This window comes from Cavia porcellus, unplaced genomic scaffold (assembly GCF_034190915.1).
Source record: "Cavia porcellus strain 051 isolate PalLab524CR breed Dunkin Hartley unplaced genomic scaffold, mCavPor4.1 scaffold_1, whole genome shotgun sequence".
Taxonomy (NCBI): domain Eukaryota; kingdom Metazoa; phylum Chordata; class Mammalia; order Rodentia; family Caviidae; genus Cavia; species Cavia porcellus.
The window spans coordinates 129,060,827-129,085,488 of record NW_026947484.1 but is presented as its reverse complement, the minus strand read 5'-3'; the positions used below and the strand labels follow the sequence as shown (position 1 = coordinate 129,085,488).

Below are 24,662 nucleotides of genomic sequence, written 5' to 3'. Positions count from 1 at the left end.
GGAAATGCCCTAGGCCGAATCATCAATACCAGAAAAAGAGAGGAAAAAAAGAAAGAATGCTATTTTCAGCAACAGAATCTAAAGTGTGCAGATTCCCACTTGCTCGTGCATTACTTAATGGGGACATGCTGAAGTACCTAAGGCCGGGGGTGGGGTGGGAGTACACTGAACGGGTGCAGGTGGTAACACCATGTGAATACGCGTTTATATTGTCAAGGAATGTTTTAATAAGAATTTCAGTTTTGGGTACTGATGGTGTGGCTTTTTGTCTCTTCCTTGAGTTAATATCGTTTCTATTTTTGGTTTACAAAGCCAGAGTAACTGTTTATACTACCCGGACTCTTCACTTTAGGATTCTGTTCTCTATTATGCTTACTAGTAAGACCTATCCTTATTACCTCATTTAAAAAAATTAGCTCAAAATAAATTTACGGTTTTTTGGCAAATGTTATAAACTAGAATTTGTAAAACAACAGTTACAGAATACACTTCACATGCATTTTAGGTACTGCATTTCACTTGCAGATATGGTTTCTCCGTAAATAAAAAGCAAGGCCCTGGTTTGAAACTCAAGGGCACCGACCGGCCCCGCCCCCTTCGGCGGACCAATCAGCGGCACGCGTAGGCGGGGAGTTCAGCCGCCGGCCGATCTAGTCGATCTGCAGGCCCTAGTGGCCTGCGCGCGCCGGAGAGCTGTAAGTGCGCGGCTAGTAGTGGTTTCCTGCCCGTCTGCTAGGGATCTTCCCGGAGAGGAGGGCGGGGTACTCGGGATGTGAGTCCGAGGGGTCGGGTGCCTTTGTGCATGCCCAGGGCCGCGGGTTCGGGAACTCGGGGGAGGCGGCGGCCGTTCCTGGGCGCGGCTCCTGGGGCCTGGAGTGATTTCTCGCCTTTCGGTATCCGCGCGCCGCCAGAGCCGGGGAGGAGGCACTGCTGGAGCCCAGCGACCCCAAGCGGACGTTGCTTTTTGTTGGTATTGGTTATTTCTGAAAACAGGCAAAATTTGAACAAACAAGACAGCAGAATAGTATATATTTAATTGTAGTTTACATTTGAAAACTCCAGGTTTAATTTGACTGTAAAAAGTTAAATACCGTAAGTTTTTCTATTTATAATGGGTGATGAAAATCAGTTCAGGTTTTCTCAAATACAGTGACTATGAAAAGTATGTTTCCTAGATTAGTGTCGTCATCTGCAAACCTGTTAGAAATACACATTCTTGTAAGATTGAGAGCCACGGCCCCAGGAAACTACACGAACACGCGCGAACGAAATTGCAGCCCTGACTTATATGCCATGATAGACAAGCACAGAATTTGGTGCTATTCAAGTTAAAGTTACTATCTTCCCGTTGTACGTGTAACTTCGTTAAAATCGGAGTTTTGCTGAGTTTCCACTAGTGGCTGGCAGTCCCCGGAGATCTTTCTGAAAGCTCTTCAGTCTAATGGCCCCTGTTCCAAAAACACTTTTCAATTTTCCCTGTCTGGAGAGGTGGATCCAGAAACTCCCTCCCCAACTAAGATACCATCGTCTCTGAGAAAGTTTTCAGCACTTCCCTCCATTCTTCGACAATTTATGAGCCCATGGCCTTAGCCAAGTTACTCGAATGAGTAGTAGCTTCCAAGGATTTTTGTGAGGATAAATGAATCAGTGCATCAACAAAATATTCGCTGCGATCATTGTGTATAATTTTGGTATTATTAGTACTAGAGTCAGGCAGATGAAAAAATGGGTAAGAGTGGTAGAAAAGTGGGGGAAAGAGTCCAGTAACCGGTGACAAGTCATAAAGTGACACAGGTGCCACCAGTTTCACTGTAAAGTAAATTAACGTAAATCTACACAGGATGGGTACTTTTAAGTAATCCTTTGCCATTAGCTTGATCTGCGGACACCTGGTCTGTTGTGGTAGCAGAAGCTTGTTAGAAATGCAGGATCTCAGACTCCATCGGGTTTATTTACAAGGTCTTTTTGGAAGTGTGAATTCTTTCAAGACTGTTCCTAACCTTAATTCTGTTTTTCCTTCCAGTAAAGTACTCAGTTATTCAGTATTTCTAAGTTTCAAGAGTTTGACAGTGGTCCTAATATATTTATATATACATATACATGTACCTATATATGTGTTTTTTACATTTTTAGAAAAAATTTTAAAAGGAATAAATTTACGAGGAGTTGATTTAGAAAGTTTGTTCAGGGGCTGGGGATTTAGCTCAGCAGCATAAGCACCTGCCTTGCAAGCAAGCAGTTGTGAGTTCGATCCGTGGTACCGATAAAAAGGAAAAAGATAAAAAAAAAAGAAAGTTTGTTCAATTCCTGTGTTCATTGTTTTATGCCTCATTATAGTCAAACTTCCTCAACACATCAGAAGTCTATAGTTTGTTGACTTTTTTAGTCCTATGTTTAAGAAAACTGTATTAGTTTGCTGGAACTGCCATAATAAAGAGCTGCAGATTGGGTAGCTTAAACAACGATTTTAATTTTTTACAATTCTGGAGACTAGAAGACAAAGCTGTAGTTTGTACATGGCCTGTGTCTTCATATCCTTTTACTTCTGATCTATCTGGCCAAATGTCCTTGTAGAACGTCAATCATATAGATTGGGGTCTACCCTACTGACAGCATTTTAACTTACTTTTTTGGGTTTTTTTGTACTGGCAATTAAACTCATGATCTTGTGCTTGCCAAGCAGGTGTTGTGCTGCTGAACTATATCCTGGGCCCTTAAATTAATTCTTTAAAAACCTTGTCTCTAAATACATTCATATTACTAGGTCTTAGATTAGCAATTCAAAATATAAATTTTGAGGGTGATGTAATTCAATCCATAACAATATGTGAATCTTATGCCTCTTAAATTTTTTTTGTTAAATAAACATCCACAAAGTCTTGTAAAATGTCACTATCTGTCTCTCTGTCTTTCTCTGACTCTCTGTTCTTCTGTCTTTTTTTTGTCTTTTTCCTTTTAATTGGTACTGGGGATTGAACTCACGACTGCCTGCTTGCAAGGCAGGCGCTTATGCCGCTGAGCTAAATCCCCAGCCCACTCCATTGACTCTTTTCAGGTTTTCCTAATCAAATGAACTTTCTTTATTCTTTAAACCTCTAAAATCCTTTGGATCCTTGCTATGGCTTTGATCATTTGAATTTGTTGGTTACCAAATATTTATCGACTCATTTGTCATCTACTAAGCTGGATGTTGGGCTTGGAGAGATGGAGAGGTGAGTGGAGGGGTGGATTTAGACTTGGGTAAGAGGTTACCTTTCCATGGAGTTTATGTAATTGTACTGTATTGTGGTTTTCAACTTTGGAGGCACACTGGAATCACTTGTGGAGCTTTAAGAATCCCAATGCCTGGGCCCCAGCTTCAGCGATTCTGACTTAGTTGATCTAGGACGTGGCCAGAACATTGGGTGTTTTAGAAGTGTCTAAGGTGACACTTGTATAGCAAGGGCTGGGAACCTCTGTGTTAATGAAAGAGACAAATCAATAAAAGACTCTTTCAACATGTGTTTGCTAGAAGAATAAACCCAGGGAGCAGAGGAATCTTTGGTTTTGACTGGAGTAACTTTTGTGTTTTTAAGGCTCCTGGTGTATTTATGGGCTCCCTTATTTGTAGGGAGGCAGATTCCTTACCTTATATGTGGTAGAAATGAGGTAGGCTGTCTAACAGAACTTTCTGTGCCAGTGAAAATGTTCTACATTTGTGATATCCAGTGTTACGCAGCGATTTCAGAAATAAAATCAGTCCCTCATTTCCGCTACTACATTTCAAGAACTCAGTCACAACATGTGGCCAGTGGCGTTTGCATTGTGTAGTATGTTACACAGAGGCTTAGGTGAAGCAGGTTATTTTCCCTGAATGGTTTTGAAATTCATTCTTCACATCTGAATCTTAATTTCATGTTTTTCTTCCATTTGTTAAACTAGGGAGAGAATTTTGATTATATGTGTGTGTGTGTGTATGTGTGTGTTTGTGTGTGTGTGTGTGATATGTTAGCAAATTTATTGAGCTTTAAGTTACATTCTTTACAAATCATCCTAATTGGCTTAGTTTTAAAATCAGGTAATACTTCACAACATTATGTTATGGAATGTTATTAAAGTGTGAAATTTGGTGGTTTTTAATATTTGATTTTTTGGTTTTTTGAGACAAGATCTTGCTAGGTGGTTCAGGCTGGGTTTGCACTCACTAGGTAGCCTAGCCAGCCTCTAAACTCACGGTGACTCTTGCTCAGGCACCAAAGTGTTAGAATTACAGATGTGCACCGCCATGCCTGGCTCTGTGGTCAGTGTGTACACAGTTATGTCCAACCATTACCACAGTTTTAGAACATTTTTCATTACTTGTACCTGTTAGCTGCCATGCCTTTATATCCCTGTGTGTACAGCATTAAGCACCCATTAACCTACTTTCTGTTGCTATAAATTTACCTATTCTAGACATTTCGTGTGAATGGAATCATGTGCTGTATAGTCTTCTGTGACTGGCTTTTCTTACATAGTGTAACACTTTTAAGGTTTGTTCATGTTGTGACATGGTATCAGTATTTCCTTTTTATGGTTAAATAATATTTATTGTATGGCTTACCATATTTTACTTTCCCAGTCATTAACTGATGGAAATTTTTCTCCCCACTCTTTTGGCTGTTTGGAAAAAGTGTGGCTATAAACATTCCTATACAAATTTTAGTGTGGACATATATTTTTATTTCTCTTGGGCATATACCAATTAATAAAGTTGCTGGGTTCAGTGAGAATGTTGTACATATATGTGTATTTTATACATGGATGCCATTTTATTTTTATTTCATGTTCCTTCTTTAGTTACTATGCAGAAACTATCTTGGTATGGTGGAGGCTGAGGCAGGAAGATTGCTGTTCACATCAAAGCCTGCTTGGGCTACATAGTGAATTCAGAAACAGCCTGGACTACATAGTGAGACCTTGTCTCAAAAAATGAAACAAAAGTGTGATCTCAACACTAGGAGGAAGTAGTTTGTATTATAAAAATAGTTATCTTTTATTATAGCTGTTACCATTTTTTTAGCCTTACAGGATGCTGTGTTCCCTGCTCCTTTGCGAGTGTCTGCTGCTGCTCACTAGCTATGCTCATGATGATGAATGGATCGATCCCACAGACATGCTCAACTATGACGCTGCTTCAGGAACCATGAGAAAGTCTCAGGTGTTAAAAGTGGGATGTGGGGGCTGGAGGTTTAGCTCAGCGGCATAAGTGCCTGCCTTGTAAGCAGGCAGTTGTGAGTTCGATCCCCGGTACCGATAAAAAGGAAAAAGACAAAAAAAAAAAAAAAAAAAAACAACTGGGATGTGTTAGTCTTGTGATGAAAATACTGTTTTTATTATTTTACATGGAGTCATGAAAGCAGTATATTAATGATGAGCAGTTATGCAGAATACATTTCTTTTTTTTTCTTATGGTAGTGGAGATCAAACCTGGGACCCTATCATTGCACTACAGCCCAGCCCCAGAATGCTTACTAATATTCTTAAGAGTACTTCAAACCACTTGGTTATTTGTTTTGAATTTGAATGTAAAACCCATCAATCTGTAAGCCAGTTTGATGTTAGTTCTTCATTACATTTGAGATTTTTACTTTTTGGTGGCTCAATATAAGAGAAGAATATGCTATATTCTTTTTTTTTGGTACCGGAATCAAACTCAGGATCTTATGCTTGTCAGGCAGGCCCTGTGCCGCTGAGCTTTAGTCTCAGCCCTACAAGAGAAGCTTTAATGAGACAAGTCATAAAATGATGAAGTCAGAATTTTAGTCTTCATTAACTGAAGATTATTTTTATAGCTGAACTATAAAGAAATCTCTCTACTTTGTTTTAGGTGAAATATGGTATATCAGAGAAAAAAGATGTCAGTCCTGACTTGTCATGTGCTGAGGAAATGTCAGAATGTTACAGCAGACTTGATTCTTTAACTCATAAGGTAAGGTGTTTTCCATTCATGTTATTATGTTACGTTGTTGGGTCTTTGGTAATGTATTTCTGTATACTGTAAAATTTATAATTTTTTTTAGTTGCTTTAGTCTTGGTCTACTCTAATAGTATTTTTAAATAACATTTATCATGTTACATTGTAATTATTCCCTTCCCAAACTTTAGACTTGTTGGCCTAAGGAAAATACTTTATTCATCTTTATTCCGTGCCGTGTAGCACAGCACTGGGCAGGGTAGAATCAAGGCATAAATGCTGCACATGAAGAAACTGGCGTAGTGGTAGTTTTTAAACATAAAAGTCACTCCTAGAAATATAAAAAATGTTAATTCAGTGTATGTGTCTGGTCATTCCTTCTCTTACTTCGGCCTTTTAAAAACAGTTGGCTACTGAGGAAGTAGGGTTATTAACGGGTCAGCAGCTTCACTGGCGCCGGGAGCGGCCCTCACCGCAGGCTGTGCAGGCAGTGAGCTGACCGCGGGGCCAGGCGGGCCAGGAGGGAGAGCAGGGTAGTTGCGTAGGCTTTTGGAGTCGAAAAGGTCCAGCAGTGCTGAAGACACCCTGGACGGGTGAAGGGAGGAGGCAAGAGTGAGACTTGTGAGAGGTAGAGTGGGTGAGTGCTGGTAGCTGAGGGAAGGTGGGGTGGGGGAAGAGCCTGAGGACTGGAGAGTTCCTTAACTGACATGCAGATGTACCCGAGTTTAGGCCTATAAGCACCTGCGTGTGTTTCTTACCAGATGCTAACAAAGGAACGCTGCATATCATTTGCTCTAGTTTTGTAGTGTAACGAGCTAGTTCGATTGCACGGTAAGAAATTCGGCAATGCCTTTTTTATGATTTTAGCTCAAACATTGTAAAAGTTATGAGTGGTAAAATACATATATGTGTAATCTTAAGTCCTTTTTTTTTTTTTTTTGTGGTGCTGGGGATCAAAACTGAATGCCTTGCATACGCTAGTCAAGTGTTCTACTCAAGGCACCCTCAAATCCATAATGAACCAAAAAAAAGACGTTTTCAATTTTTAAAAATAAGCTAAGTATGGTGGCACAGACCTGTAAATTCCGTAATTCTGGGAGACTGAGGCAGGAGGACAGCAGGGACCACTGAGTGACTTAGTGAGGAGATTTGAAGAAAAAAAGACACAACATACAAGACTCAAGGTGCACATTCCCTATGATGAATGTGATCTTATGTTTATCTAAAATATACTAGTAAAATTAATTTAAAACAAAATTGATAAAAGGGGGGCTGGAGCTCACAATAAAATTCAACACAGAGGCCTTGGTACAATTCCTGTGTTTAAATTCCAGTACCAAAAAAGAAAAGTATATATATATATACTTATTGATTTTTAATGAACTGGTTTATCAAATTTGCCTTGAAAGCCTGAAAAACAGTTTTGCAGACTGGTAAGTCTGTGTGTGCACTGCCTGATTATTGTCATGTTGTCAGTTGAGGCCTTTCAGTACCAACTGAACTCATGGCCCACATTTAAAAGTTTAAGTTGATTATTACAAGCCTATTTTAGTATTTGTAAAGTATCTACTACTCTCACTCAGCAGTTTGACCACTGTGGTAGAACTAAATTTAAAAGTTTGTTCTTTCTAATGAAGAATTATGGTTGGCAGTGGTAGTGTGTGTCTGTAAATTCATGCTACTCAGGAGCCTGAAGCAGGAGGATTTTGAGACTAGCCTGGGTAAGTTAGTGAGATGCTGTCTCAACATAAAACTGACTGAGGATGTAGATCAGTGGTAGAGTACTTGTCTAACATGCACAAGGCCCTAAATTCAATTACCAACACTGGGGCAGGGCAGATTAAGTACTGAAATTTATGGAAAGATTGCCATTTGTAGGAGACTCTGGAAAATCCACAGATCTTGCCTTTTTGAGCATTCCGTGTAGTCCTGGATGGTTCACTGAGAGAAATAGGTCAAAGCTAATATGCACGTGCAGGAAGTTCTTTGCAGTGTTCTTCGTTTCATCCTCTGTCTTTTTGTCTCCCCTCTGTATTTGCCCTCCCTTTTCTCCTTTCCTTCTTCCATTAAACCTCTGCTTTGAAATTACAAAGAGATGAATTGGTGCAGGCGCTGCTGATCTCCCTTTCCTTGTTGCGTGATCCTCAGCTTTAAAAAGCTGAAAGGCAGCAGAAAAAACAGCCAGGTCAGGGCTAACCACTGGACTTGTGTTCCTCATTTGTTGACTTCTGCTCTTTGCAAAGAGTCCATGGGAAGCAGGCAAATTCTGCACTGTAATGTAGTTGACAAATACAAGATGTGTTAAAAATATGATGAGCATTTAAGTTAAAAAATCCAAGCATTACATTAGAAGACACATTGCCAGCTATTAGTCCCCCTCGTAATAACCCTCCCCTCCTTGAACATGTAGTTATTCCGTGGTTCTTGCCACTTTCTGAGACAGTTTTGGAAGTCCTGTTTCATGAGTGCCTTCATTGTGCAGTTGTGGCTGCCTCAGTGGGTGTCTTTTTTTAAAAAAATTTTTATTAAGGTGAAGACAAATAAATCAGATATTTTGTGTGATTAATAAAAAGAAATAAAACATTTTAGGATAACTGAGGGTATTTGCAAAAAATTCTATGAACCTTTGTTGACAGTAATAATTTTATAGTGTCTTTATAGGTCTCCTCTATATGAGTAATGTTTGTAATATTTTCAAAATAGTCACATATGTAAGATTTCACTTAACTATGATTATTTTAACATATTTGACAATATTCATGAATACTAAATGCTTTCCCACATTGCATACATAGGCTAAGGAAACAATATGGTATCACTCAGAAGAATAGCATCTTTCAACTGAACTTTTACCAAATATTTCTCACATGCAGTTACTCCCAGCATGAGGGGAATCTTATGCTTGCAAAAGGGAAACACTGCAGCAAATGTTTTCCACATGACCTACATACAGAGGATTTCTTCATTGTGTGCATTATCCCTCTATTTGATGGCACTTTTGTGCACTAAATGGTATTCAACATTGTTTAAATTCATAGAATTACTACACAGAGGGAATTTTCTCATGTAGTGACAATATCTCTGGTTGTGGAAAGTTTTTCTGACATTCCTTATGTTCATAGGGTTTCTTCGCGTGTGGATATTTTGTGTTTATAAAGTGAGAATTTATCAAAAATCCATTTTCTCATTTCTCAGATTCGTAGTTTTTTTGCAGAGTGAATTCTTTTATATATGCAAAAGATGCTACTATAGCTGAAAGACATCTGTAATATCTACGTAGATAGGGTTTATTTTCAACACTTCTATATACTGAATGCTTTGCCACATTGTTTGTATCCATAGAGGTTCTATCCCATGTGATTTCTTTCATGTATAATAAGGGTACCATTTTGAATGAAAGATTTCCCATATGGCTTACATATATATTGTTTCTCCCCAGTGTGAATTCTATCACGTGCTTTACAATCAGAGTCTGTACTGAATGTTTTCCCACATTTGTTGCATACATAGGGTTTTTCCTGTGTGGATTCTTTCATGTGTAATAAGTTTATCACTTCGATGGAAAGATTTCCCACATTAGTTGCATACAAAGGATTTTTCCCCCTTGTGAATTCTATCAGGTTCTTTAAAATCAGAAGATGTACTCAATGCTTTCCCACTTTTGTTGCATACATAGGATTTCTCCCAGTGTGAATTCTACCATGTGCTTTACAAGCAGAAGCTGTACTGAATGCTTTCCCACATTTGTTGCACGCATGGTGTTTCTCCCCAGTGTGAATCCTTTTATGTCTTTGACAGCTACTGCCTGTACTGTAGGCTTTCCCACATACCTTGCGTAAATATAGTTGCTTTCCAGTGTGAATTTATGTTTTTTAAAAGAATTACTATAAAGGAATGTTTCTGCACATTTTTCAGTTATATGGTATTTCTCACCATCATCTTTTCTAACATTTTTTTCAATATGGTATAAAGAAATAGATTTATTCTCATAATATTTGTGTACATATAAGCTCCTTGAACTGTTATTGCTCTTGTGGATTTGAAAATTGTTAGGTGTTGTGTAAGCTTTCTCATTTTTCTTACCTACAAGTGTTTTGTGCCCAGGGTGAGTTTGTTCACTAAGATCAGAGCTGTCCTCCCCACACTGCCCATATTGACAGGGTCTCTCTCCAGTCTTCCTCATTTCATGCTTCTGAAAGGACTGGAAATCTCTGCAGGTATCCACATTTTCATTACATTTATATGGCTGCTCTTCAATTCTCAAATAACTATCTTCATCATATCTTAGACTTCTTGAGCAGTTTTTGTCCTCTTCATTAATTTTCTGGTTATTCCATATTCTTTCTGTAGCATTAATATTCATATATGTTTCCCACATCACACCTCTGTAGAGCTTCTTTTGGGATGGAGTCAGCAAGTCCCACTCTTCTGGGGTGAACATCACAGCTACATCCTCAAAGGTCACTGTCTCCATTGCTATGTGTGAGGGTGTCCAAGGATCCTTTGTAGCCTTCAGTAAGAAGTCACAGAAACCAAAGGTTCACGCAGCTCCAGGATCGCAGCATGGAATTCAAAGGCAGCATGGAATTCACAAGGAGCACTTCTGCCCCCTTAGTCCACCTGATCTCAGTGGGTGTCTTGAACGTCTTCCTTTCATGATCGTGTTGACTTTCAGGAAGAGCCGGAGGTTGCATCGTGCCAGATCTGGTGAATGAGGTGGATGAGGAGCACCGGGAGTCTTTAGAAGGCCGCCTGTCTACTGGGTGGCACTTGGGAGCAGCAGTCACTGTAATTTTGATCAGGCCTCATAAAGACACTCAGGAAGAGGACTTCCAAACTTACTTCAGAGAATGGCAAGAACCATGGGATAAATGTGTTTTCAAGGCAAAGGAGAATTTTTAGAGGGGAATTAATGGCAACATGTCTTGTACTGTAATTCTTTTGTATTTAATTCCACATATAGTTTGATCACATGTCATACAAGCTTGATAGAAAAAACTAACTGCTTACTTTGACTGTGATGGGGTCACCACATTAAAAACTCAACTCGTATGTTAAAATGTAATACTCATGAATGTTGAATTTATTGTGTGATTACAGATTGATGAGTGTGAAAAGAAAAAGAGAGAAGACTATGAAAGTCAGAGTAATCCTGTTTTTAGGAGATACCTCAATAAGATTTTAATTGAAGCTGGAAAGCTTGGACTTGTAAGTATTTGGTGGTGTGACACTAATCAATGTAGTGGTTATTAATTTGGAATTGTATAAAGAAGTGATTAAGTGTTACTGTGCTTTAACGGAATATCTGACTCATCTTTTTCCCTACGAGGTGCGAAGTACCAGCCTGCTTTGCAGTGCCTTGTTGGAAGGCAAGCAATGCAGACCAGTTTTCTTTCCCTATTTCTGGGGATTTACTCAATCACCTCACTGCATTGTAGGACCACTAATTGAGGGGACAGAGTAGGTGATGATTCTGTCCTCACTACTTTCTACTAGTTTCATACTTTTTTAGTCATATGGTATACACTCATTACATGGGAAAGAAAAGAAAAATGTACTTGTATTTGTTTGTTTATTTTGTGGTACTGGGGAATTGAACCCAGGGACTTATGCATGCTAGGCAGGTTTTCTACTGCTGAGCTTTTGTTTTTTATTTTGAGAGAAGTTGCTTAGGCTGGCCTGCAGCTTGTGATCTTACTGCATTGCTCTCCTCAGTAGTTGGGATTTACAGGCATGCACCACTGTGCTCAGCCAAGAAAAACATTTTACATAGTTTTTTCGCATTATTTATTGTGGCAAATAATACATAATGTAGAATTACGTATCATATGCAAGTTACGAATCTTTTTTTGGCAGCACTAGGATCAAACCCAGGACCTTACACATGCTAGGCAAGAGTTTTACTACTGAGCTGTACCCTCAGCCCCTAATTTCTACTCTTTAGGGTCTCTGTTTTCACTTGAGTCAAAATACCAAGAAAGCTTAGAATTTTATAACTTATAACGTTTATAAAGTTCACTTTCAAGCACATAGGTGATTTTTATTGTGTACACCACTAAATGAGTCTAGAGAATCAGAGACCAGACTTTGTTTTGGTTTGGTCATTAGCTCCAGTCACTACAGTTGATCACAGGCAGATTGCTGAAAATGAAAGGCCATTGTATCAGGACGGGGCTGGCTGGCCAACCTGAGCTGTCCTCCAGTTCATTAAGAAGAGGTTAAAAGGGAAAAGTGTGTTAGATGTGTCAGTTCATAAGCTCACTCCCTTTTAGAAATGTAGAAGCAGATGTTCTCATTTGTACACCCTCTAACTTGAATCTTAACAGCTGTGTGCAGGATGAACTAGAGCCTAGAAAAAGAAATAGATGGAACCATAAACTATTAAAGATGGAGATGCTTTAAAATACTTAGTTCCTGATTTTAAAAGAAAGTTAATATTTATCAGTGATGACTTTTTATTTTTCCTTTAGCTTTGATTTATGCAGAAATACTTTAACTTCTCCTACATTTCTGAAGCATAGTTTTACCAAATCAGCAATTATCTAAATTGATAATTTTTATTTATTTCTCTTCTCTCAGCCCTTTAAATTTAAAACTTCAAGCTTTTTATGTGATCTGGCACTAGCCTATTATCCAACTTGCACTGAGAACTCCCCATTTCATTAAACCTTAGCCATACGGTCTCTGTGTTTCTTTTCTTTTTTCTTTTAAAGAGGATAAAACAGAATAAAACCAATCAAAACAAATCAGTGTAAGAGACACAGAACTTCAAAACATGAAATCAACAATAGTTATCACAATGCCTTTTGATGTCTTCAAAATAGGGGCAGATAACTGCATCATAGTAAAAATCAAACAGAAGAGAATAGAATAAAATAGAAACAATAAAAACAAGACAATGAATGCAATAAAGGACTTCAAAACAAGCCTATAGTAAATCCATAACTGCTACCATAATATATCTTGCTATCTTTGAAATAGCTGTTCCTGCCATCAGATTTTTTTTTTTTTTTGAAAGTAGTAAAAATGCAACAGGACAAGACAGAACAAAGCCAGTTGAGACAATGCAGTGAAATTGGTACAGGATTTCACAGTAGGATACTGGAACAGTAGTAATGTGTACTATGGTATATCTCTTTCACTTCACAATAATTGTCCAGTCAATTAGGTATAGCAAAATCAAACCAAAAATAGAACATTATAAAACCAATTGAGAATATTGAATAGAGCAAAAGAAACTTAACAACACAGTGAAAACAACCTATGCCTTTGAACAGAAGATAGAAGGAAATCCCCCATATTTGTTATACTGCATATGGTCATACTCCCAAGAGATGTTGAGACATCTATCCCCAGTAGCTATGAGGGGGGGGGGTGCTTGATTTTCAGCCCGCGTGGCAGTAGGCTCACAGGTAATGGTTCTCCTCCAGGCCCAGCCGTGGTGCTTACCAAGAGGGCAGGTGAATAAGCTGCTTGAGTCCCACCATGGCTGGATCTCGGGAGCTCTGTTCTCCTCCTGGTCCATGCCGCAGGCGCTTACCAAGAGGGCGGGTGAATAATCAGTGATGACTTTTTAACAAGTTCTCTGATGATACAGTATTTTGGTTTGTGAAATTTTGTTCGCTTTATCTGTATTTACTCTTGTAAAAGAAAAAGGAATCTTGTTTTGTTAGCTTGCTGTCACTATAATGAAATAGCTGAGACAGTAAACATAAAGGGAAAAGGTTTGACTTCCAGTTTTGGTTGGAGTTCAAGGTTGGACAGACTGTTGGTTTGGTCTTTGGTAGGTATCCCAGATGGTATTTGATAGCTGGAAGCCTGTTGGGGAGCAAACAGCTCATCTTATGGCCAGGAAGCAAAAAGGAAAGAGAAGGGGCTAAGGACCCATAATCCTTCAAGGCTGCACCCTCCAGTGACCTAACTTCTTCCCTCTGGACCTCTCCTCCTAGAAATTTCATTGTCTCCACTGAGTCCAGGCCTTTAGCACATGGACCTTTGGGGGATATTTACATCTGAAGTATAGCCTATATCAGCCAACAAATAGATGTAAAATAATGTTTACACTGATTCTGCTAAGCTGATCTCACACTAATAAAGATGGTTATAAATATTGTGTATTTTAAAGAAATTATTATTTTGCCTCTTTGAGATCCCTTTTATTTTTAAACTATTAAGAATTTTAAGCTATCACAAAATTGTGCCAGCAAATGGAAAGTCATAAACTGAATCATAAAGATACATAGTTGTTCCTCATTGTCGGCAGTTTCCATATTTATGAATTTACCTATTCACTAAAATTTCTTTTTGACCCCAAAATAAAAATTTGAAGCAATTTTGTGGTCATTCTTGGACATGTGCAGAGTGCAGACCATTTGAATTGCTTAGATATGCCTGTTCCCAGCTGAGGTGAAAGAAGGCAAACGGTCTTGTCTTCTTGTTTCAGCTATAGTACTGCTCACTGCTGCAGTTAGCGGGGGCTGTTTAGAGGTGACGTTTGTGGAGGGCAGGTAATTTCGTTGTTTGAATTTCCCCCAAATGTACTGTGAAAGCAAATGTATGTTAAGATTCATTCAGACTGGAATTTCAGGACTGTTAGCTCTGTGTTCAGTGGAACAATAGAATACAAGGTGCTGTGAGAACACACATGAAACAGTTACATATTAATTGGCTGATGAGCATTTCATAGGGCCTCAACCTTGTGTTTCCTTTAGGAGTAACAGTTAAGTACTTGCTAGTTAGTATGTTAAGTGACTTTGTAGAACAGAAGTGCTGCAAATAAAGGACATCAACTGTGTTTTACAGTACAAAATGTACAGTATCTTACGGAGAAATGTTTTCAAACACTTTTCACATGTATTTGGCTTTCACATTGGCGTTTAAGACAGAGGTGGATGTTACTATATGTGTGAAATGCTGTAGACTAATTATAGTTGTTATTTTTGTGTGTGTGGCTTCGGGAATCATGCAAATTAATTATATATTGTGTTCCAAACTGGCTTTTTTCTTCATTTTCCAATGAGTAATGTAATCAATTTTTTTTCTGTTGTTTGGGGGAAATTTAATTCAGCCTAATGAAAACAAAGGTGATATGCACTATGATGCTGAGATTATCCTTAAAAGACAAACATTACTGGAAATACAGAGGTTCCTCGGTGGAGAAGACTGGAAACCAGGAGCCCTAGATGATGCTCTGAGTGAGATTTTGATTAACTTTAAGCTTCATGATTTTGAAACATGGAAGTGGCAATTTGAAGATGCCTTTGGAGTGGATTCACACAGCGTGTTGATGGTAAGATGGGCTCAGGGTGACATGATTAAGTTTCCTTTTTAAAAAAATATTTTCCAAATGCTGTCATAATTATTACGTTAAGAACCTGTACTTTGTCACTCACCAGAATAATGAACCAGCAGCAAACCTGGGCAAATGATTTTGGTTCCAGTTCTTTTGGTTTTATGGATCAGTACCCTTTCTGGTGGGAGGGCAGCTTCGTGGTGATCCTGACTCCAGCTTCTGTTCTGCAGGTGCTGCTGTGTCTGCTCTGCGTGGTGATGTTAGTGGCTACTGAGCTGTGGACACGTGTGCGTTGGTACACCCAGTTGAGACGTGTTTTTATCATCAGTTTCGTCTTCAGTGTGGGATGGAATTGGATGTATTTATATAAGGTATTAAATAGGTGCAGAGTTTAAAAATCGTTAAATGCAAACTCATAGTAAAAGAAGACTGTACTTACAGCAGTCTGGCTTCTGCTGTGGGAAGAGGGCAGTGTTTGGAGGTGGTCAGGGGGAAGGTATTAAATTGGCAATTTTTAGCTGTGTATGGTTTTTTGGGTCCTCAACCATTATAGGGAAAAGTGTAGTCCTGATTCTGATAACCAGTTCCTCCTGCTGGGTAGCATATGGGCAACCAGATTAACACAGAGCTAAGGGGACACATTTTAAACCTACTTAAGAACTCTGAAGAATTTGGAGTATGTCCTTTTTCAAATGATGTCCTTATTACAAATGATGTCAGAATGTCAATTTTTAAAAGTTAGGCTGTTTTTGAATATTAAGGGGTACGTTCGGGGGTGAGGATGCAGAGCAGTGGTAGTGTGTGCTGGCCTGGCCTGAGTAAGGTGTGGGGCTCAATCCGTAGCACCATTAAAAAAATGTTCACAGTATAGAGTTTGGAAATGACCTAAGTAATTTTAAAAATTCACCTATTATTTTATTACCTATGAGTAATTCATGTCAATGTTTTGACATTTTGTCTAATCTTTTTTCTAATTTTTAATTATTTTAAAATTAGAGCAGGATATGGTGGCATTTGCCTATAATACCAGCACTTAGAAAGCTGAGGCAGGAGGATTGCCTGAGTTCCAGTCCAGCCTGTGCTATATAGTGAGTTGAGTTCAAGGCTAGTCTGAATTCCACAGTGAGATCCTGTCTCAGAAAACCAAGCAAATAAAAATAAATAAAATAAAAACAATGGAACAGCCTGGTTTGGAGAAATGGAAAAGGCACATTGCACTGAGGTATTTTGATGTGTGAGCTAGCTTTCATGGTCACAGCCTCTCATGGTTCCTTTCTGGTGTTGTTCAGCTAGCTTTTGCACAGCATCAGGCTGAAATTGCCAAGATGGAGCCATTAGGAAATGCATGTGCAGAGAAGATGGATTGGACTGGCAGTCTCTGGGGTAAGGCGTTTGTTCATTTGTTCCTATTTTTAATAGAATTCTGAGAATGAGAGGAAATAGTTATCACAGAAAACATAATGAAATGCCAGAGGAGGCCTCCCATTACTGAAGCGTTAATACAAGAAGAATATATAGCTGAGGTAGCAGCTTGTACCTATAATCCCAGCATGTGGCAGGCTATCTTTAAAAAAGAGACCTGTAGCAAGAGGAGTTTAGATGTAAAGTAGTGACGTTTTAGGTTCATGTAAAGTCACAGGGAGGAATAGAAACTGTGTGTGTGTTGCTCTGATGGAGGGCAGGACTCCTGTAGAGTCCTGTTATGCTCACTCGCTTCCTTGGTCCTTGCCACAGTGCCTGATACTCTCTGGGTCCTCAACAGAATCTTACTAGAGGATTGAATGAGTGTGTATACAAGCTAAGAGCCGCCCTAGCCTTGATCTCATACTGACTTATGAAGTCTTGTGTTACACATTTGGTAAACAAAATGTTTTGGGGGGGGGTATGGGAGATTGATTAATGACTTTGTACTCACCAGGCGAGTGAGTGAGCTAAATCCCAGGCCCTTAATTTTTTTTAACAATAAAAAAATTATAAAATAATAAACTTTTTATTCTTACAGATTTTATAAGCATTTTCAGTATGGTTGATTGTCTTTAATTATCTATCTATATTTAGCTTTGGGAAATGTATAATGTTCAAAGGCACTTTATAAAGACAAGCCCATAATGACATACACACAATAGAATTTCAGTAGATTCTATAAATTGTGTTTTTTTTTTTCTTTTGTACCAGGAATCAAACTCATGACCTCACGTTTGCCAGGCAGGCATTTATGCCACTGGGCTAAATCTCCAGGCTTGTAAATTGTGTTTTAAAATTAAAGTTTTTAAAAAACATTTGTGAGAACTCCATCAATTTAGCTTTACTTTTTGGGTTCAGGAGATAGCAGAACGCTATAGAAAAGTTGAAAGAATTAGTATTCCATTTTATTTCGTAAAAATAATAAAAAGCTGACTTTTAAAATTGAAGTGTGGAGTTGTAGATTGCCAGGGAATTACAAGAAATAGAGCCTATCAACCTTTTATCCATTTCCTCCAGTGATCATATCTTACAAAGCCATCGTAGTACAACATGAGAGCCAGAATAGTAATTTGGATACAACTCACTAATCTTATTCAGATCTCTCCAGTTTTTTGCTTGTTACTTATTTGTGTGTATAAAAAACTACTTTTAATTATTTACCTTTCAGAAATCCTTACAAAGTAAAATCTTTTTGTCTCTGTAAGGTGGGTAATTATTTTGGACGTATGATTAAAAATTTTTAATCAACATGTATATTTAAAATTTAAAACAATTAAATGACTGGGGGATAGGCAAGAAGGATCAAAAAACCAAAATTATATTATTTGGGAATGAAATGCAACTTAAAAGAATGATTCAGTGTTTTGTCTGTCTGTTTCTCTAAATAGAATGGTTCAGAAGTTCATGGACCTATAAGGATGACCCATGCCAAAAATACTATGAGCTCTTATTAGTCAACCCTGTTTGGTTGGTTCCACCAACAAAGGTATAGAATGTATTTTGTAAAAATTACTTATATGCAGTGTATTAAAAATTCTTTGCATTTATAAGAAGTTTGTGTTTTTAAGAGTTGTTTTACTGATCTCTGTCATAGAAAATTCCATTGCACAGTGATTTTTGTAATTTCAGCTTCAATACGCACTAACTTTGGGCTTATTCTTTTTGTCTCAGTCCTTTGAGGAAAAAAATTAAATAACTTCTATCTTTTCTTTTAGGCACTGGCAGTGACATACACCAACTTTGTAACAGAACCATTAAAGCACATTGGAAAAGGAACTGGTGAATTTATTAAAGCGCTCATGAAGGAGATCCCAGTGTTACTTCAGATTCCTGTGCTGATAATTTTGGCACTGGCTGTCTTGGTTAGTATGCTAGCACCATTGATTAACAGAAAGAAAGGCAGTTCTCAAATTACTGGGTTTCTTTGCTGTTGCCTATCATGGTAAATCATGCTTACTGCTACAAGAAAGTGACTTTCAAGTAATATTTATACTTCCATGTATATTTCTGTAATCAAGGAAGTGCATCTCATCTGTGGATGTCACAGCAGTGGCTCAGAATAACTTAAGTGTTTTTCTTATTTTATGAAAAATAAAACAAATTTTCATAACCAAATAGTAAGAGAGTAACAATAGTTATTAAACTTATCTTCAAAGTGATTACTCAGTACAAGATACAAACCAAAAGGATTCTTACAAAAGGAAACAGATAATTTTAGATTTGGTGAGTATTAATTCAGGATGTGTAATATTTGGTATTAATTTACCAGAAGTCAGTTGATTACTCATCTTTGAGAACTGGAGCCTGCTTGGAGCCCTGGAAAGGGAAAGGCATTAGCTTGAACAGATTCAGAAAGGGATATAGAAGAAGCGGGGTGTGCTAAGAAACAGTTGGTGGGGGGCTGGGGATTCAGTGGCATAAGTGCCTGCCTTGCAAGCACGCCATTATGAGTTTGATCCCCAGTACCGAAAAGAAAAAGAAACGGGGGATCTAGAAGCAGGCATTTACTAAGAAGAACATTGTTCAGTATTTACCCGTGGTCTGTGCAGCTTTTTTGTTGTTGACTTTCAGTATTCAAAGAAGTGTTTGTCACAAAACAAAAAATAAAGAACTCAGATCTGCCATGACAAATTCTCCCTCAGGGTAGAGAATTCACTAGGCCTCATTCACCTTGCAAGTGTCCTTTTCTTTGGTTTTGTCTTTTGTTTGTGATTACAGGATCCAGTGACTTTGAGGTTTGGTTTTGTTAGGTGACATTAATTCTGTAGTAGTAGTTTAGTCTCAAATTGTGATGAAAAGCTGCATAGTTTTTTGTTTCATCTGCTTTCTTAAGAAAGTTATACTCCTGACTTTAGTTGCTTCTGTTGTCAGAGTGTATCTCTATACAGAGATTTTCTACTTTGTATTCCTAGGACTCTTGCCCATCTTTCTTTGTTTATTTCTTTTTTTCCTTCTTAAAGAGACAAGGTGTTACTGTGTTGCTCAGGCTGGCCTTGAACTCGTAGGCTCAAATAATCTGCTTGCCTTGGCCTCCCAAGTATGTATTCTTAAAAATAGAAGGCTACAGAGAGCTTCTGTTTGTGGGGTTGTATTTATTGATATTTATCATATTACTTGGAATTAAAACAGGAAATGTGAAATCAGAAGTGCACACAAACCACATCCCAGGAGCTGTCCGAGAGTGGATCTTAGCCCTGCCCCTGAATCACTCCACCGTGCACTCAGGGAGGGAGTGGAAGACGGATGATGAGTTTATACTGTGCAAGGTTTTGACTGCAAAGATGTCATGACAGAGTCTCAGCAGTTCTCTCAAGGGCCCCCTTGAGAACTGCTGCTTAGTTTATCCCATGAGATGTGAATGGGAAACAGGTGAATTTTAGGTGTATTTGTAAAAAAGTAAATCTAGTGGAGAGTAGTTACATTATGACATACAGTTTTAAATAATTTTTGGCATTTACTTTCTTTGGTATGAATACAGGAACATACAATAATTATCAATTAGCACTTTCTAATTTAAATTTCTAGGCCTCATTCTGCCCTTATATAAATCAATCAGAATGTCTAGCTGATTAAAATGTCTACTTAATACTGAGTGATTTATTCAGTGTTATTGGCCACGGTGGCCTATATGAAAGGTCTCTAGTGAAAAAACTGAAAGGAACATGTTGATGTCTGTAAATGATAGATATTGTTGGCATACTGAATAAAATACCTCCTAACTCCATTATAAATCGGCCATAAAGTCCTCAGAAATGTGTTTCTTTTCCTTACAGAGTTTCTGCTATGGTGCTGGAAGGTCAGTCAGTGTGATGAGACATTTAGGTGGTCCTGAGAGAGACCCTCCCCGGAGACTGGAGCCAGGTGGTAGAAGATGGCAGAATGCAATCGATGATAGACACCTTGGCGGAGCAGGTGATGCAGATTTGTATTACAGGGGCCGTGCTGGCTCCATTGAGCAAGGCCCTTATGACAAGACTCGTGAGTGTAGAAGAGATGTTTTGAGGGAGAGAGATGTTGACTTGAGATTTCAGAGTGGCAACAAGAGCCCTGAAGTGCTCCGGGCATTTGATTTACCAGACACAGAGGCACAAGAGCATCCCAAGGTGGTACCCAGTGTAAGTCAGCATCTGTTTACTTTGCTGTCCCTTCATGCTAGGCCTAAATGCTTCTTACTTCTAGAGCTTTTGATTGTTTTTACTCTTTACCCTTCACTATTAATCACGTCACTGGTGGTATACTTAGTTGCTGTCTCTTCCTCCTCTTGGTCAGAAGTTCAGTTTCTTCAGAAATACAATGACATTTAATTTTTATGCTAAATACAGTGGTGGAGAAGAGGCTTCACTGAAAGCCCGGCATGTTGGGGATGCAGTGGGGCTCTGCCGGCCCTGCTAGTGAGAACGACTGGCAGGGATCAGGCCTGGCTTTCCCAGCTCCGCCATCACTGGCTGGTTAGACTGTGCTTTCACCTCCAGAGTGGTGAGGAGATTCGTTATTTGGTTATTTTTAAAAAATGGAGCATTTTCATTTATGTTTCGAGAAAGGGTTTGATATTGTCATTTAGAGTTTTCAATTCCAACTGTAAACCTTTTGACAGTTTATATGAGCACAATATAATCTGGGAAATTGTAAAATCTCTTGTTGTAGAGTTCTAAAAGTAAACATTCTAGAATGCTTTTCCTCTGTGTGTCTGATACTGGTGACCAGTCCTCTTGACCCCTCCTAACCTTCGTCACTAGACCACCTATGATGTCCACACTCCCTCGGTCTACAGTTCTGTGAGGCTTTTATAATTATAACCCAGCACTGAAACCAGGGTTTGAAAGTGCTTGCAGCTTGCTACAATAGAACTTGTTAGATACGTTGATTATTAAACCTTTATATTATGCTATTTAAGTAGTAAAAATGTAATTCTGTACTTTGTAGAATAAGTCACCTCTTCTGGATACAAAGCCCAGAGAGATTGTTGAGATGGCAGGAGAAAGCAGCCAGTCTGCCGCTGCAGGGGCCCCTGAAGGCTCACCTGGCCTGGAAGAGACCCTGCTGGAGAGCAAAGCTGGAGGCCGCCCCCAGGAGGACACTGTCTGCAGTGCAGCACATGGAAGGGATCCTGTGAGCAGCCCCTGTGGCTAGAGCAACGGATGTGGGCCACAGCTCCGGTGTCTTCTTTTGAGTTTTGTAAAGTATATTCTTAACAAGTTTATTCACTCTTCCCTACATATATTGTGGTATTTGCTACAAAGGTGCCAATTTACCCATATTTTTAAAAATGAATATTCTGGCAAGTATATATTTGGATAATTAAGGTGACTGAATTAGGAGACACTGAAGAAGAAACTTCGTTTGCAGGCAGTGTGCATTCCCTAGTAGAGTCCTGTAACACCTGTTTTAGCTCACAGAATAACCCCTTAGCCAGTAGCCGTGCCACAGTGTCCGTCCCGCTGACACCCGTTTTTCTCTGCATGGGCCGGCACAGATCCGTGTGGCCTCCTGGTCTCCTCGCTGCTGTGGCTGTGATTGGCCCTGCTTCTTACACCTTTGTGTGGTACAGAAATGAAGATCAGCGTAGGAATTTACACGAGCACAGCTTGCTATATCCATAAGCCTGTTTTACACTGTCAGAACACTTTTGAGAAGGGCTATATTCTTTCTGCTCAATGAATCTTACAGGCTTTGTAAAATCTGTTTTTCTTCTTGCTCAGAAACCTAGCAATTGGCACTGTTAGGTATTACTGTAGCCTATTTATGACAGAGCATATTGTCTTGGCTATGTGATAATCGAATTTTTATAGATCTGACCTAGAGAACATTCTGATAAGGAAAACAGAATAGGGTGTTTTCATTACTGTAATAGGTAAATCAAAGTTTTTCATTTAACATTTAAAATCTGGTTTCCTGGTTTCATAGTTTTGAGGCAGGGTGTTGCTCTGTAGCATAGGCTGGCTGGCCTGGAACTTGCTGTGTATCCTACTTAACCCGGCCACGAGCTCATCATCCTGCCTCACCTCCTAGGTAGTGGGATTATAGGTGTATTCCATCACACCTGGCTAGTTCCCCTAATTTGAAAAAGCATTCTTGGGGATGCTGAGGCAGGAGGATTGCTACGAGGCCAGCCTGACTACATAGTGAAATCCTGTCTCAAAAAAAATCTTCATTTTAAATCTTTCTTAAAGCACTTTGGGCTGGGGATTTAGCTCAGTGGTGTAAGTGCCTGCCTGGCAAGCACGAGGTCGTGAGTTTGATAAAAAGCACTTTATAAATTTTGCAAATGTCCTTAGCTAGCAGACTACATACATTCAGTTGTCCTTTGTTTTAACCATATTCATACTAGGAGTTATATGCAGCCAATTTCTAGAAATGCTATCTGTCAAGAATACAGTCTTAAATTTCAAGCAGGCATTTCTCAAAGTAGGTGCTTTTAGATATTTTCAGCATGAAATGCAGAATGGAATATCCCTATTTGGCTCCAGAAGTATTAGGTGACTGAAACAATTTTACCTATTGATATTATTTTCTAATTTAATACTGTAAACCTATTTAGTATTGCATCTGAACGGTAATCATTTTCATGGAAGAAATACAAAAAGATTTTAACATTAGCACAGAGCAGGCATGTAACAAATGGGTGAGGGAAATGATGCCTGCAGTTTAGAGATCTGTGAACATCTGTGTAGTCCTCAGAGGCCGGACTTGTACTGCTCTGGGTGGACTTTTCCTGTCAGCTGTGATGTGGCTCTGAAGAGAAGCCAATGCCTAGGTGAACAGTTACTGCGAGGGGAGAGGAATGCTTCTTGCACTTTTGACTGCTTTCAGTCCTCAAATGAACCCTTTTTAAAACAGTTAAAATTTCATCTTTGTATCCTTTCATTACAGATAACCATTTGGGGATGGAACCTACCTTAGCAACTTAGTGAGGCAGCATGTCACCGCTGCTGAAAGACTGCAGCAGGTCAGGGAAGACCTGATTAAAGCAAACTGAACCTATCAAAGCCACTTACTCAGAAGAGAGATAGAGCTTGTTTGCTGACTGGTCATCCTTGCCACTAAAATTAAGGCTCATTGTATAAAAAGGTTTTGAGAAAATCAGAATGGGAACAAATAGCTGTTAAAAGCCTTTTTTAAATAGAATGGACAGTGTTGAATGTTTATGGGAACTAAGAACCACTGTACACCAAATAAACATTTACTTTTACATCATTGTGGTTATGGTGTCTTTGAGTTTTCTTGTAAGAAAAAGCACCACAAAACATGCAGTTTTATATAAATATATATGTGTTTTTTTCCCCTTGAGCCAGGGCTTTGCTGTGTAGGTTGGGCTGCCCTTGATCTTGCAGCGATCTTCCCGAGTCTCAGGTGCTGGTTGGTCTTACAGGTGTGCACCACCATGCCCGGCTATTTGCAGTTTTTAAAATAATGGTATGGCACCCTGTCTGAAACAATGTTATCCTGGTTTTAACGTGTGCTTTTGACAAAATTTTTGTGATTTTTAAAAATTTAATCTTAAAGCAGCATCTGTTTTTTGCAGTGCTCTTAGTATATTTCCAGGCTGTACATGTGTAACTTTTTTTAAAACACTGTTTAGAGGAGCAGGTCTCACTTTTTCCTATCAGAATCATCTGAATTACTTTTTGAGAGAGAACCAGGCTCCACCTGTGCTTTGCAGACTTGGAATCAACCAGAGCTGAACAAGCTTGCGTTTGTTCCTGTGCAGATGTTTGTGTTCTGATTTTGCCTCATCCAGGCCCTGCTTCTGTTCCTTCCCTGTGGTCTGTCTTACACATGCACTTCCTAATCTCCTGTTCAGAACCCTTGTAAACTACCTTCAGTGTATGGGATGAAGCCGAACTGATGTCCTAGCCTTGCCTTTCACGCTTAATTTTTGTTTTCTATTTATGTGACTTGGGTTGTTGCCAAAACCACAAGTTTTTTGTTTGGTTGGTTTTTTGTATTAGTTCCTCTCAACGTTTGTATTTA

General features: G+C 38.9%; 1 protein-coding gene across 4 annotated transcripts; it reads left to right on the top strand.

Moving 5' to 3' along the window:
* The first annotated feature begins 567 nt into the window (after positions 1-567).
* Clcc1 (chloride channel CLIC like 1) lies at positions 568-23,885 on the top strand. 4 transcript variants are annotated; one of them, XM_005007837.3, is made up of 11 exons: positions 568-695; positions 5,042-5,179; positions 5,849-5,950; positions 11,036-11,143; positions 15,003-15,224; positions 15,458-15,598; positions 16,517-16,610; positions 18,080-18,177; positions 18,407-18,553; positions 20,465-20,806; positions 21,615-23,885. In XM_005007837.3, exons 2-11 carry the CDS (start codon positions 5,051-5,053, stop codon positions 21,819-21,821), a joined length of 1,590 nt encoding a protein of 529 aa, XP_005007894.1. In that variant the 5' UTR covers positions 568-695; positions 5,042-5,050; the 3' UTR covers positions 21,822-23,885. The 4 variants fall into 4 exon arrangements, 3 of the variants coding, with proteins under 3 accessions (XP_005007894.1, XP_005007895.1, XP_063111420.1); XM_005007838.4 differs by lacking the exon at positions 568-695 and adding an exon at positions 701-772; XR_010049444.1 differs by lacking the exon at positions 568-695 and having other exon boundaries at positions 21,615-21,871; positions 23,562-23,885.
* Positions 23,886-24,662: the final 777 nt, after the last annotated feature.